Genomic DNA, 13,295 nt, shown 5'->3' with positions numbered 1-13,295 from the left:
AATGGGTAATTGTATGTAAAAATAATGTGATATCTTGTAACAATTGTAAGTCGCCCTGGATAAGGGCGTCTGCTAAGAAATAAATAATAAAAATATTCAGTGTGTATACACACACACACACACACACACACCAGTTTGATTTTTTTTGTTTAAGTAGAAATGCAATGAGAGATGAATTTCCTAATGGAATATCGGACAGATATGTAAAATGTGTGTAACTGGAAACATGCATGTCAGGGTTGGAAAGAAGACTCCCTTTGCATAGCAGCAGCATCACCCATTCCAGGTTTTAATACAAGCTTGATGATCCGCAGTGTCCAGGTAACAAAGCTCAGGTGTGTCTTGTTAAAACGCATAGTGAAACCAGGAATGGATCAAACTGCTATGCAGAGAGAGAGTCTCATTTCCATCCCACACTGTTATACCTAGTATTGAGGAATTCTCAAACCCGATCCTGGGGACCCCCAGAGCCTGGTTTTTATTCCAACTCAGCTCTCAACCACTTAACTAGACCCTTAATTGAACTGTTAATTGTTTTTAGCTCTTCACTTGCAGATTTCAAGTTAGCCGGAACATTTTATAAACAACTTGAAATCTGCAACTGTTTAAGAATTGAAAACAATGAAACTTTTACTGTATATCCTATATATAAAAGACAGGAAGATTAATATATAAAAGACACTAGATTCTGGCTCTAGATTTCTCATCACAAAACCCACAGAGCTTTAGTCCAGCACCACACAAGGAATTTGTTATTGGGTAGCTAACTGCATGAGGCTCAGAGCTGAGGAAGCACGGAGATTAATCCAGCATTAAAGGTTTCGCTGAGGCTTGCTTTAGTATTGGTTGCATCCCTGCTAGTTAGCACTCACAGTTGAGAGAGTCCCATCTCAGTGCAGGATTTGCTGCTGGGGTCCCAGCCACAGTAGGGGTCCCGCGCCAGCACACACTGTCCGCAGCTCTGGTAAAAACTGCAGTTCGAGACGGGGATCTCAAACACAGCCTCCGAGGAGCCCACAAACACCACGCCCTGACCAGGACAAGAAGAGACATAAAAGGAGATGAATTAAAACCAGTCTGCTAACCACAAACAGCCACCGTGCACACAGCACAGAAAACCACTATCATCTACTGATAGTTAATACATGCGACATCAGGGAAGGAAATAAGACTCCTGTTGCATAGCATATTCAGCCAGGTTTTACTACAAGCTTGATAAGCCACATTGTATCGGTAACAAGCTCAGGTGGGTCTTATTAAAGATACTAGGAGCAGATCACACTGCTATGCAAGGGGAGTCTTATTTCCGTCCCTGGACTTGCTCACCTTTTCAACTGAGAGAAGCAGGTTATCCACAGCCTGCGGTTCACTGAACAGCTCAATCTCCTCGATAATATGAGGAGCGCGTCCTTCCAGCAGAACCACTTTGTGAAGGAAGCCCGATTCTAGAAGGGGGACAACAAAAAACCAAACTCATATCAGCTTATTTACGAAATACACTGGCATCCCTGAAGAGGTCATTTTGAAAACATGCAAATGATTTTAAATGAGAAAGCCGGTTCACAAGAGAAACGGCACCCCAAAATGTCAATTTTCAAAACACCTGGTAGGTCTGCGGTTGGGACTTGTATTGCCCTTAAAACTCCTTATTTACCCCCTTGGTATCTCTAAACAGATGTCTCCTTTTCAAGGCAACAGATTTCAATAAATCGAGTCTCACGAGTGCAGTGGAGCTCAGAATGCAGATTTCTGGAGACTGGTGCATCATCATCACCAACATCATCATCAGTGCATACCAGTTAACAGGAACAGCACAGTGTAGTTCTGCTTCCTGGCTCCTGTGACTCTCTGTGCTGCGATCTTGCTGTACCGCTGCCCAGGGGACACCAGAACCGGCCTTCTGTCATTCGGGGTCACGCTCCCATCAGCCAGGAACGTGTCCTTCACGAACGCCAGGTCCTTGTCCACTGAGCTGTTCAACCCACACTGTCGAGACGGAGTATGAGATTAATTATATATATATTAAAACACACCTTCTTTCAACTGTATAAGGTAGCCAGGGACAAATATTCACAAATTGCAACAAATGAGGGATTCAATTATTTTAACAAGCATTTATTATTATTATTATTATTATTATTATTATTATTATTATTATTATTATTATTATTATTATTATTATTATTATTATTAATTTCTTAGCAGATGCCCTTATCCAGGGCAACTTACAATTGTTACAAGATATCACATTATTTTTACATACAATTACCCATTTATACAGTTGGGTTTTTACTGGAGCAATCTAGGTAAAGTACCTTGCTCAAGGGTACAGCAGCAGTGTCCCCCACCTGGGATTGAACCCACGACCCTCCGGTCAAGAGTCCAGAGCCCCTAACCACTACTCCACACTGCTGCCCTAGAAACCTTTAAATCACTTTAATAAAACAAAAAGCAATACACAATTTCTCGTAATTTAACAAATAATCTTTATCAAAAAACATATTTCATTTAAATTATTTGTTCATGACAAAGGTAGTGGAGCCCCTGCTTTAGTATTTCATGTGCCCTTTTGTTTTTATAAGGCTTTCAGACATTGATAATTCTTATCCAGTGTGTAACATCTTGCTGGTGAAATCTGAGCCCATTCTGTCATGCAGCAGTGTGGCGTAGTGGTTAGGGCTCTGGACTCTTGACTGGAGGGTTGTGGGTTCAATCCCTGGTAGGGGACACTGCTGCTGTACCCTTGAGCAAGGTACTTTACCTAGATTGCTCCAGTAAAAACCCAACTGTATAAATGGGTAATTATATGTAAAAATAATGTGATATCTTGTAACAATTGTAAGTCGCCCTGGATAAGGGCGTCTGCTAAGAAATAAATAATAATGCATATTACTTCAGCTCAGACAGATTGGATACACAATGCAGTCCAAAGCATTTCTATTGGATTGAGATCTGGTGATTCCAAACGTTTTTCATTGAATTTTAGTTTCTTTCAGTATTTCTAAATCAGCAGGTTTGAGTGTTTAAGAGTGCTTCAATGCTGCTCTCCAATGGAGAGGTTTTGGGATACTTGCATTTCCAGGTTTGGTGTCGGTGTTGCCCCTGATGAGTGGGACCCAGCGCTGGGTGCCTCTGTTCAGCTTCTTGTAATTCCCAGCGAACACGGCCTTGACGTCAGCCAGGCTGAACACACACACTGCAGACTTCCCCGCTCCGCCAGCCCTGCAACGGGAGATTGAAAAAGAGTGAGTTGTTGAACCAACTCCCCAGTAACGTTGTTGAAGCTGACACCCTGGGATCCTTCAAGAAGCTGCTTGATGAGATTCTGGGATCAATAAGCTACTAACAACCAAACAAGCAAGATGGGCTGAATGGCCTCCTCTCGTTTGTAAACTTTCTTATGTTCTTCTTATGAGAGCAATCGCTTCCATTGCTGTACCTGAGAGGAAGAAACCAAGTCAAGTAGACAAGCAAGGAGGAGCCATCTCTCCCGAACTGATAGAACGAAACCACCACATACAGCTCCTCATTGGTACACTGAAGAAGGCACTGCTAGCCCAAACGTTGGTCTGCTTGACTTAGCTTCTTAATTCTGATTGAGCATTTTGAAGGCATGAACCCAGAACCGTGCTGCTATCAAGCTGTGACGTCACTCGCGTAACTAAAAAAACGACTGGAGAAAGCGCTTTGAGGAGCTTGCCTCATGGCTGTCTTTCTTACCACTGGGCGTTGAAGGTTGCGTAGAAGAGGGTATCTTCGACAGGCCTGCCCTCTGGTGGTGGGAGTGTGAAGGCGTCCTGGATGATGTTGTAGGGCACGTCTCCTGGGGAAGAGCACTTGAGCAGTGCCTTGACGAAGGTGGTCCAGCTGCCCTGTAGAACCCGCTCCCCCCCGACGTCACTCTGTCACCAAACACACAACGTCATTACACAGGACCTTAAAACTAGGGCTGTGCCGGTTAAATAGCTCCATGCATTAATGTGTTGATTTCGAAACAAGAAAAGCTGTCCTTCCACCACCTTTACAACTTGAGTACCAATCAATGGCGATTAACTTCCACACTGGGTGTTTTAAAAACCATCCAGAAGTTTCCTCTCATCCGGTGACTTTTTTTTACTGCCGTTGTGAAGGTGAGGGAAGGACAGTTTTTCTTGCTTTGAAATCAACAAGTTAATGAATGGATTTGTTTAATAAAACTGCCGATAAATACTTCTTAAATGCAATTACGAATACAAATATCACCCCAGGTCTTCTCTCCGAGTTCAGCTGGTACAGCAGGCTGTAACAATTTGACTCCCCCCACCTGCAACACTCTGCCCCCTAGTGGCTGTAGGAAACACAACATTCGTTCCAGTGATGTATCTGTTATATCCACTCAGGTGTACCAGCTGTATTGAGACCGCAATACAGATGTATCCAGTTCAGGTGAGATTAAACTGCTTCACTGAACGGCACTGCTTGCCCCAGAGTATGAGCTGAAGTCTGGCCACGGATCCTTACCGTGCAAACCTGGGCGATGCGCGACACTGTGAGCTTCTCAAAGAACTCGTACTCTTTGCTCACTTCGCTGAAGAAGAAATAGACCTTGTCTTGCCCGGGGCTCCCTTTGATAAAGGTGGAGCTGATGAAGGTAGGATCTGCCATTAAAAATAAAAGATCAGAGATGATTCGAACAATGAAGAATCTTTGGTAACTTGTACAGTTCCTATGCAAGCTACTGTAGCTACTGATGGTTCTGCTAGCTAGGGAAATACACTGGGGTTTAATGAAATCCCATGGTACTGCTCAGACTGAGGGTTGCCTTGCCTTGCAGCCAGCCGAGAGTATTATCCACCTTCATGGGTCTCCCCAGGGAGCGGGAGATGACTGGTGTGTTCCCCTGGAAGTTCGAGAAGGTGCCCGCGTACAGCTCACCCTCTGAGGAGACATAAAACACAACAACCACGGGTCAGAGGGAAACTCAATCTGCAGCCCCGCTTCCAGAATTGCCAGAGGTGAAACTGTAAGAAACTTCAGTGCCTTCTTCAGTGTACACTGAACTCCACTCTCAACACTGCAGAGCGCTCTAGCAGTATAGGAAAGAGAGCTCCACTCTCAACACTGCAGAGCGCTCTAGCAGTATAGGAAAGAGAGCTCCACTCTCAACACTGCAGAGCGCTCCAGCAGTATAGGAAAGAGAACTCCACTCTCAACACTGCAGAGCGCTCTAGCAGTATAGGAAAGAGAGCTCCACTCTCAACACTGCAGAGCGCTCTAGCAGTATAGGAAAGAGAACTCCACTCTCAACACTGCAGAGCGCTCTAGCAGTATAGGAAAGAGAACTCCCCTCTCAACACTGCAGAGCGCTCTAGCAGTATAGGAAAGAGAACTCCACTCTCAACACTGCAGAGCGCTCTAGCAGTATAGGAAAGAGAACTCCACTCTCAACACTGCAGAGAACTCACTTGTCTACCATTCTCAGTTCTCCATGCACTGTCCCCCAGCCTCCTAATAATGAAAGATGGTGACACTTACCAACCATGACGGCTGTGTGCTTCTGATAGGGGTCGAACGGGCAGCGACTTTTGCCATCCTCAGTGAGTGGTCTCCCTTGGGAGTCGGGAGCCAGTGAAAACGTTTGAACATTCTGACCAGGAGGGGAGACAGGAATAGGAGGTCAGATCCTGAACTATGTCATTCATAGCAGACAGTGTTCTGCCTAAAGTGTGTTTAGAAATATCACAGCACATTATTATACATATATAATACAATAGATGCATTGAAACAAACTTTTTAAAAAGCAAGATTGTATGATTAGATGAATGAGTGTTAAATTGATTTGTGATAATCTCCAGCCGGTACAGGAGCAGGGCGTCTCTTACGATGTAAGCACAGGTGGGGCTGAAGGCGTAGGTGCCACAGGTGTACAGGTGAGTCTGATTCAAAGGCAGGAGGACTCGAATGGAATTAAAACACTGTGTCTGGAAGGAGAAAGAGAACAGCAAAGTTAACCATCGTTTTGTATATTCAAGTTATTTTCAGTAGAGTTCCAAACACAATCTCTAACTATCTGCTTTTAACCACCTAGTTGTCTAAATTAGTTTTGGTGCCAATGTTAATTTGTTCCACTTATTAAGCTGTATTGAAAATGCCCTGTCCAGCTCTCACTGTCTCCCTTTCCATCTCTATGTCTGTCACCCTGTCCAGCTGTCTCTCTTTCCCTCTCTCCCTGTCCAGCTGTCTCTCTTTCCCTCTCTCCCTGTCCAGCTGTCTCTCTTTCCCTCTCTCCCTGTCCAGCTGTCTCTCTTTCCCTCTCTCCCTGTCCAGCTCACCTCGTCTCATCAGTACTGCGTCTAATCGCGACTTGATCTGGACCATTCAAAATTCAATGCACCCTGGGAGTTGCAGCTGTTTTGCAATGCACCCTGGGAGTTGCAGCTGTTTTGCAATGCACCCTGGGAGTTGCAGTTGCTTTGCAGTGCACTCTGGGAGTTGCAGCTGTTTTGCAGTGCACTCTGGGAGTTGCAGCTGCTTTGCAGTGCACTCTGGGAGTTGCAGCTGCTTTGCACTGCACTCTGGGAGTTGCAGCTGCTTTGCAGTGCACTCTGGGAGTTGCAGCTGCTTTGCAGTGCACCCTGGGAGTTGCAGCTGTTTTGCACTGCACCCTGGGAGTTGCAGTTGCTTTGCAGTGCACTCTGGGAGTTGCAGCTGTTTTGCAGTGCACTCTGGGAGTTGCAGCTGTTTTGCAGTGCACTCTGGGAGTTGCAGTTGCTTTGCAGTGCACTCTGGGAGTTGCAGCTGTTTTGCAGTGCACTCTGGGAGTTGCAGCTGCTTTGCAGTGCACTCTGGGAGTTGCAGTTGCTTTGCAGTGCACTCTGGGAGTTGCAGCTGCTTTGCAGTGCACTCTGGGAGGTGCAGCTGCTTTGCAGTGCACTCTGGGAGGTGCAGCTGCTTTGCAGTGCACTCTGGGAGTTGCAGTTGCTTTGCAGTGCACTCTGCTTTGCAATGCACTCTGGGAGTTGCAGTCTGTGCTCTGCTGTGATGTAAACCTTGCAGCTGCTGCTGGGACAACAAAGTAACAACTACAAAGTCACATAATTGCAGCTGACAGTTTGGAAAAGAAAACGGGCAGATAGTCAGTGATAAGCACCACAGTGCTACTCAAATGTTTTAAATTCAGAAGTGGCGAGACTGAAATATTTGAAATTGAGGAGTGGTACCGGGGAGTACCGCCCCATTTCAAGCGCTGGTTACAACACATACTGTAGCTGCTCCATCTGCCTTACCTCACGGTTCTTTCCTTTCAAGGCACATTCATTTATCTTCGCATCAAAGACAGGCCAGGGGAGCTGGGAAAGAGAACCAGAAACAAAGTTCACATACATGCAGACAACCGAAAAAAAACACAACAGGATATGAAATATCGGCGTTATCCAAACTCATGTATTCGCTGTAGCCTTTTTTTGGTTTGTCATCACATCCTGGAAATTCATCTGTAAGAAACACATGCGGTACTGGTTACATCCACTAGGGGCAGTGCTGCAGGAAGCTATGGTCACGCAAAGTTTCATTGACCATTTGGAGGTCACTGCAAAGGAAGATCACCTCGTGCTTGATCGTCATGGCGCCGCGCTGGCTCACGTCCAATGAGAGCAGGGCATCACGAGCCCCCACGTACAGCGTTCCGCCATCGTCGCTTAGCAACAGCGTGGTGGTGTTCCGGAATCGTCCGTCGCTGAATCGGTACAGAACTCGGCCGGGATGGCCTGGAACAGAAAGAAAGAAAAGGATCAGACAAAGACTGCAGAGGAGGACGTCAGCAACGCGCTATGGAGACAAATGTTCCTGCTGAACACTGGCCTGCGTGCTCTGGTTATACCGTCTCGCCAGGTTTGAAATCGCTGGCTGTGAGCACCCAAGACGGCGAGCCACAGCACGCTGCCCCTAGTCCAGCCTCCAACATGCCGATCGCACGAAGGCGCTGCTCTCTCGACAGACGTGGCATGTTTTTTTTTCTGTGATTTTCTTTATTGCTTTTATTCAAGCTTGCAATTCAACAGCTGAAATCGCTCCATATCCAGCGTCCAATCAACTGTCTCACTAATGAGGTGATTAAGTGCCTCTGCTTCAGTCATAGTCACTCAAGCGTGTCATGGTCAAGGATGAATGATCGAGTGATTAAAAAGAAACCAAAAACATTTCGTCAGTGGCCATCATTTATATACCTTTTTTATTTATATAAATGTGTTATAATAGTGATAAGTTTCTTTTGATGCTCGGTATATATATATATATATATATATATATATATATATATATATACATACATATATATATATATATAGATATAGGACATCCTGTAGCAGTCGTTTACAACGTTACCTGCATTTATAAATAGAGAGCTGCAGATGTAGATGCTGCTTTGAAGGCTGATGGTTACCATCATGTATATGTACTGGTAAAATAATATATCTTAACTCCGCTGTCACGAACCCTCTAACTGCTCATCTGCTCCGACTGTCCAACCCTGCACAGCATTGGAACGTCCGCGTTCTTATTTATAAGCAAACGCTTGTATCAGCTCCAGTGATGGCACTTAATCATATTATTATGACTGTTTTTTAACTGCACCTTTTCATGGTGGTTTTCAGTCATTGTTAGTGTTTCTTATTGTGACTGCGACCCATGACAGCGCGTTTGGAAACGTGGGCACGGCACTGTGTTTGAGCTGTTAAAAGGTAGTCATAAAAGACAACGATATGAAAAAGCTAATTACTCTTTATAAGATTTTATTTGATTTCCATTTTGGAAAGTCTGGGTACCATTCCCTTATAAAAAAGTTTTAAGTTGCCCTGTGGCATTTTTGCAGTTTTCCCATAGTTTACCATGGTTTGATATTTTTTTATATGCTTTACCAGACCTTTCTGTGCTTTACAATGCTTCCCTATGCTTTACCACACCTCTCTGTGCTTTACAATGCTTCCCTATGCTTTACCAGACCTCTCCGTGCTTTACAATGCTTCCCTATGCTTTACCACACCTCTCTGTGCTTTACAATGCTTCCCTATGCTTTACCAGACCTCTCTGTGCTTTACAATGCTTTCCTGTGCTTTACCACACCTCTCTGTGCTTTACTATGCTTCCCTATGCTTTACCAGACCTCTCTGTGCTTTACAATGCTTCCCTATGCTTTTACATACCTCTCTGTGCTTTACAATGCTTTCCTATGCTTTACCATGATTTAATTGTATTTTATTACACTTTGAGTATAGGAAACGTTCATAAGGGTTGACCCACACACACACACACACACACACACACACACACACACACACACACACACGCGTTTTGGCATCACTACACCAGTCCTAAGGAAATTTCAGATCTGTAGCAAATAGGTCAAGCTGGTGATGATGGGAATCTTCCAGGGAGCAAGAGATGAGACGGAACATTTAAAATGCATCACAATAATTGTGTTTAACCCTTTGCGTCCCGAATACTATCAATTTAAAGTTTCATTTCAGGAGACAGTGTTGACAGTAAGATGTGCTTGAATTCTCCATAATCCTCTTACTGTATGCAAAGCATTAGCAATTACTTTGATTACATGAATAACTGACATGCAACAAAACCACCCAACATTACAAGAACCACAGCAGACAAGGTATCTATTTTAAAAGTAACACAATACCGTCTGTCTCGATGTAACTATGAACGCAGACAGTGCAGTAACCTCCGCACTAACTAACCTAATACCTAGGAAAGTAAAAACAGATCGCATTGCGGTTAGATCAGCAAAATAACACTGAGACTCGTAGAGATTCAAATGAAATAACTGTACTAACTTAGACTGGCAGAGGAACGCAACTTTGCAGGGCTAGTGTGGGTTTGAATCCATGAACGAACATCATCGACTGAGGCTGTAAGGCTGTATCCCTCCAGAGCAACTTGAACAATCACTGCAGATTGCACACATTGAATCAGAAACAGCCCTGCCTGCAGATGGAGGTCCTACACTGACAGTGTTGTGGCAGGTGTTTTCTGTCTTTTTGAATGAGAACAGAATTGTGGTTAACAAAACACCTCATCTCATGGTCTAGCAGTCTAGCTGCCTATGTTAGACGCACAGAAAAAGATGTTACTACTGCTGCATAAGCAGAAAACATTCGATTTCTTAAAACTTCAATGCTTGCGATGCACAATTGTGAACAATTTGATTATATATATCTTTCCACCATGACTTTATAAAAAAACAAGAGCTTATTTGGTTTCTATTTGGTTCCTTCTTAGCATCTAATAGGTCAGCAGTGTGGAGTAGTGGTTAGGGCTCTGGACTCTTGACCGGAGGGTCGTGGGTTCAATCCCAGGTGAGGGGACACTGCTGTTGTACCCTTGAGCAAGGTACATTACCTAGATTGCTCCAGTAAAAACCCAACTGTATAAATGGGTAACTGTGTGTAAAAAATAATGTAATTATATGTGAAATAATGTGATATCTTGTAACAACTGTAAGTCACCCTGGATAAGGGTGTCTGCGAGGAAATAAATAATAATAATAATTAGGACAGAGCTCCATTGTTTGCTGAATGCTTGGTGTTTTAGATACTTTACCTGGTTGTTTCCTACCTTCTGTTGTAAACTTTTACTCAGCTTCAATTTGTGCCCTCTCGTCCGCTAGTGCTTTAACTGAAGTTTCTCAAATCCTTCATGGTAAGGATGAAGTTAAACCAACTTCCTGTCTATTTTTCTACGCTGTGTAAAAAGGCGTTGAATGTGCTTCCCTCTGATTTTCACTAGATGGCAGCATTCAGGCTCCCTGTAGCCGTGGAGCTCAAGGTGAGTTTGACATGAAGCGAGTTTGTGGAACTCCCTTATAAAAGTTCACCACGGGAAGTTTTGCAATGCTTTTCTCTAGTCTGCCACGTTTATTAATGTGCTTTACAAAATACCTTGCCATTCTTTACAAAGCTTACCTATGCTTTTACTGCGGGAAACTTTTATTAGGGCATACAAATGGTTTCAGTTAGTGATTTTTCCTAATTTCCCCAGTAACTGGAACCAAACTATGAAAAGCGAGCTGGCATCTCAGCCCATTGAACCGAATGGAGAGGCGAGGGCTGGATGTGAGCCTCAAACCATTCGCTTCAAAGAGCAACGTCTCCCCATTGAAGATCTCTCTAGCCGAGAGGGAAGTCTTGTGCTGATGTCAGTGTTATTAACACAGCCGCTAGGAGGAGATCCATTACTCCATGCAGCTTTGTGCCAAATGCATGCCAAAGTTGAGAGTTGCTTTTCTCTTGCAGACTAATGGCTAATTGGAGCAACGAGCCTGATTCGAACCCAGGTATGTAAGGCATGCGAGGCTAACGAGTTCTCCATACAATCCCCCTCTTTTTGCTGTTTAACGCTGTTACCGCTGGTACTTTCCCACAATCAGCTGACTGCTTCCCAAATCGCTTTCATAATCACAACAAGACCACCTCAATGTTGCAATGCCCCTGCTGCTCGCTGCAAACCACTGTCCAAGTTCCTTCAGCACAGCGGAAACCTGCAGAGACCCTAGAATGTGCAGACCTCAGCATTACCAGCAAAGGCACCGCGAAGGGACAAGGATGTGCTCCTGCTATGGTAGCACACAGCTAGGGGACCAATTGCACTACAATGGGTCACCAGTGTCTATACCATTGTTATGTCAAAATATGAAAATGTTACCACTGTGGTATAATTCTTTACCAATGGCACCCTCATCCTTATTGAGCTGCCCTTTGACCTGGACTGGCTCAAACTGCTCCTCCATGGGAGTCTTGTTAAGCTCCCAGATTGAATTGTATTATTTTTGCTATCTCTACAGACTTTAAGCTTTTCTCAACCTATATATATATATATATATAAAATGATTCAATTCTGAATTCAATTCTGTGTGTGTGTGTGTGTGTGATGAGTCTTGCTGTGTGTGTGTGTGTGTCTGGCTGAGTGTCTGTGGTTCCTGCCAGCTAGCATGAACTAATATCCTGTTCAAACTACCACAGAAATAATCACAATCGAAGGTACTTCCTCTTTCTCTTAAAGGAACACTCGCCATTGTTTCTCACCCTCTGCTCATTAGCAGTGCTGGGACAAATATTTCAATTTTCAAACACAGATTAAAAATGATCAGGAGCCAGGAGTTTGATGTTAAATAAATTGTTATTGCTGTCTCCTACTAGTTACCCTACACAATTATTCATGCTGGGATGAGAAGGGAGATCAGTTGATTCAGAACAAATTTAGTAGGGGGCTGATTGTCCAAACTCGTGGCTCCTGATCACTTCAATAATATACCTGAACAAGGGAGGCTCTGAAACCCAGGATGGGTGTGTGTGTGTGTGTGCAGGGCTAGTGCGAGTTTCGAACCCTGGTAATGTAATACAGTTGGCGACGAAGGAGTTAAAATAATGAGTTTTCTGACAGTGCCTGTAATTCACTCTCCCTGTTTCCTTCCTCTGCAAGCTCAGACCCATCTGATTAATGATGCACCTGTTTCACAAGACCTTCCCTCTGCTGCACAGTGGCTCTGCTGCAGCCATGGCATATACTCTGGAATAGCTGATCACACTGTATAATCTAGAACAATGATGTCTGAGAGGGGTTCCAGTAAGACTGAGGGCTCTCGCCCGCACTCCTACCAGAGCTACTGACCCTAACCCTAATAATAAGAACATAAAAAAGTTTACAAACGAGAGGAGGCCCCATTCAGCCCATCTTGCTCGTTTGGTTGTTAGTAGCTTATTGATCCCAGAATCTCATCAAGCAGCTTCTTGAAGGATCCCAGGGTGTCAGCTTCAACAACATTACTGGGGAGTTGGTTCCAGACCCTCACAATTCTCTGTGTAAAAAAGTGCCTCCTATTTTCTGTTCTGAATCTAATCTCCATTTGTGACCCCTGGTCCTTGTTTCTTTTTTCAGGTCGAAAAAGTCCCCTGGGTCAACATTACCAAAATATGCTCGATACATTCAATGGCAAACATTTCGACTAGAAGTCTTTCACAATGTCTTCAGCACTGAAGACGTTGAGAAATATTACTGTCAAAGTTTGTCAACTGAGCCATCAACTGACCACATTCCGGCGCCTCCTTAAGACTCACCTCTTCAAACAGCACCTGTAGAACTCCTCTGTTGTATCCTGGGACACTATCACCCTTCATGTAAATGTGCTTTATTTTGCTCTTATCTGCCCCCTATTTTACTGCATTTAATCCTGTACTTCAGAATACTGTAATCTGCCAAGTGTTTAACCTGTAGTACTTTGTATTTAATCATACCCTGATGTAACTATC

At 44.1% G+C, this 13,295-nt stretch overlaps 1 protein-coding gene across 6 annotated transcripts in view; it reads right to left on the bottom strand.

Moving 5' to 3' along the window:
• Positions 1-13,295, bottom strand: part of LOC117965145 (semaphorin-4A-like) — a 32,324-nt gene that overhangs the window by 3,155 nt on the left and 15,874 nt on the right. For all 6 annotated transcript variants that reach the window (XM_059006019.1, XM_059006016.1, XM_059006015.1 and 3 more), the window contains 11 exons: positions 7,585-7,745; positions 7,266-7,328; positions 5,862-5,960; positions 5,515-5,626; positions 4,807-4,917; positions 4,501-4,637; positions 3,721-3,902; positions 3,075-3,222; positions 1,797-1,986; positions 1,327-1,445; positions 873-1,030 (listed from right to left, as the gene is read on the bottom strand). In XM_059006019.1, the coding sequence (XP_058862002.1) occupies positions 873-1,030; positions 1,327-1,445; positions 1,797-1,986; positions 3,075-3,222; positions 3,721-3,902; positions 4,501-4,637; positions 4,807-4,917; positions 5,515-5,626; positions 5,862-5,960; positions 7,266-7,328; positions 7,585-7,745 (1,480 nt within the window). The remainder of the gene's footprint in view (positions 1-872; positions 1,031-1,326; positions 1,446-1,796; positions 1,987-3,074; positions 3,223-3,720; positions 3,903-4,500; positions 4,638-4,806; positions 4,918-5,514; positions 5,627-5,861; positions 5,961-7,265; positions 7,329-7,584; positions 7,746-13,295) is intronic.

This window comes from Acipenser ruthenus, chromosome 32 (genome assembly GCF_902713425.1).
Source record: "Acipenser ruthenus chromosome 32, fAciRut3.2 maternal haplotype, whole genome shotgun sequence".
Lineage (NCBI taxonomy): Eukaryota > Metazoa > Chordata > Actinopteri > Acipenseriformes > Acipenseridae > Acipenser > Acipenser ruthenus.
This window is presented reverse-complemented; position numbering and strand designations above follow the sequence as displayed.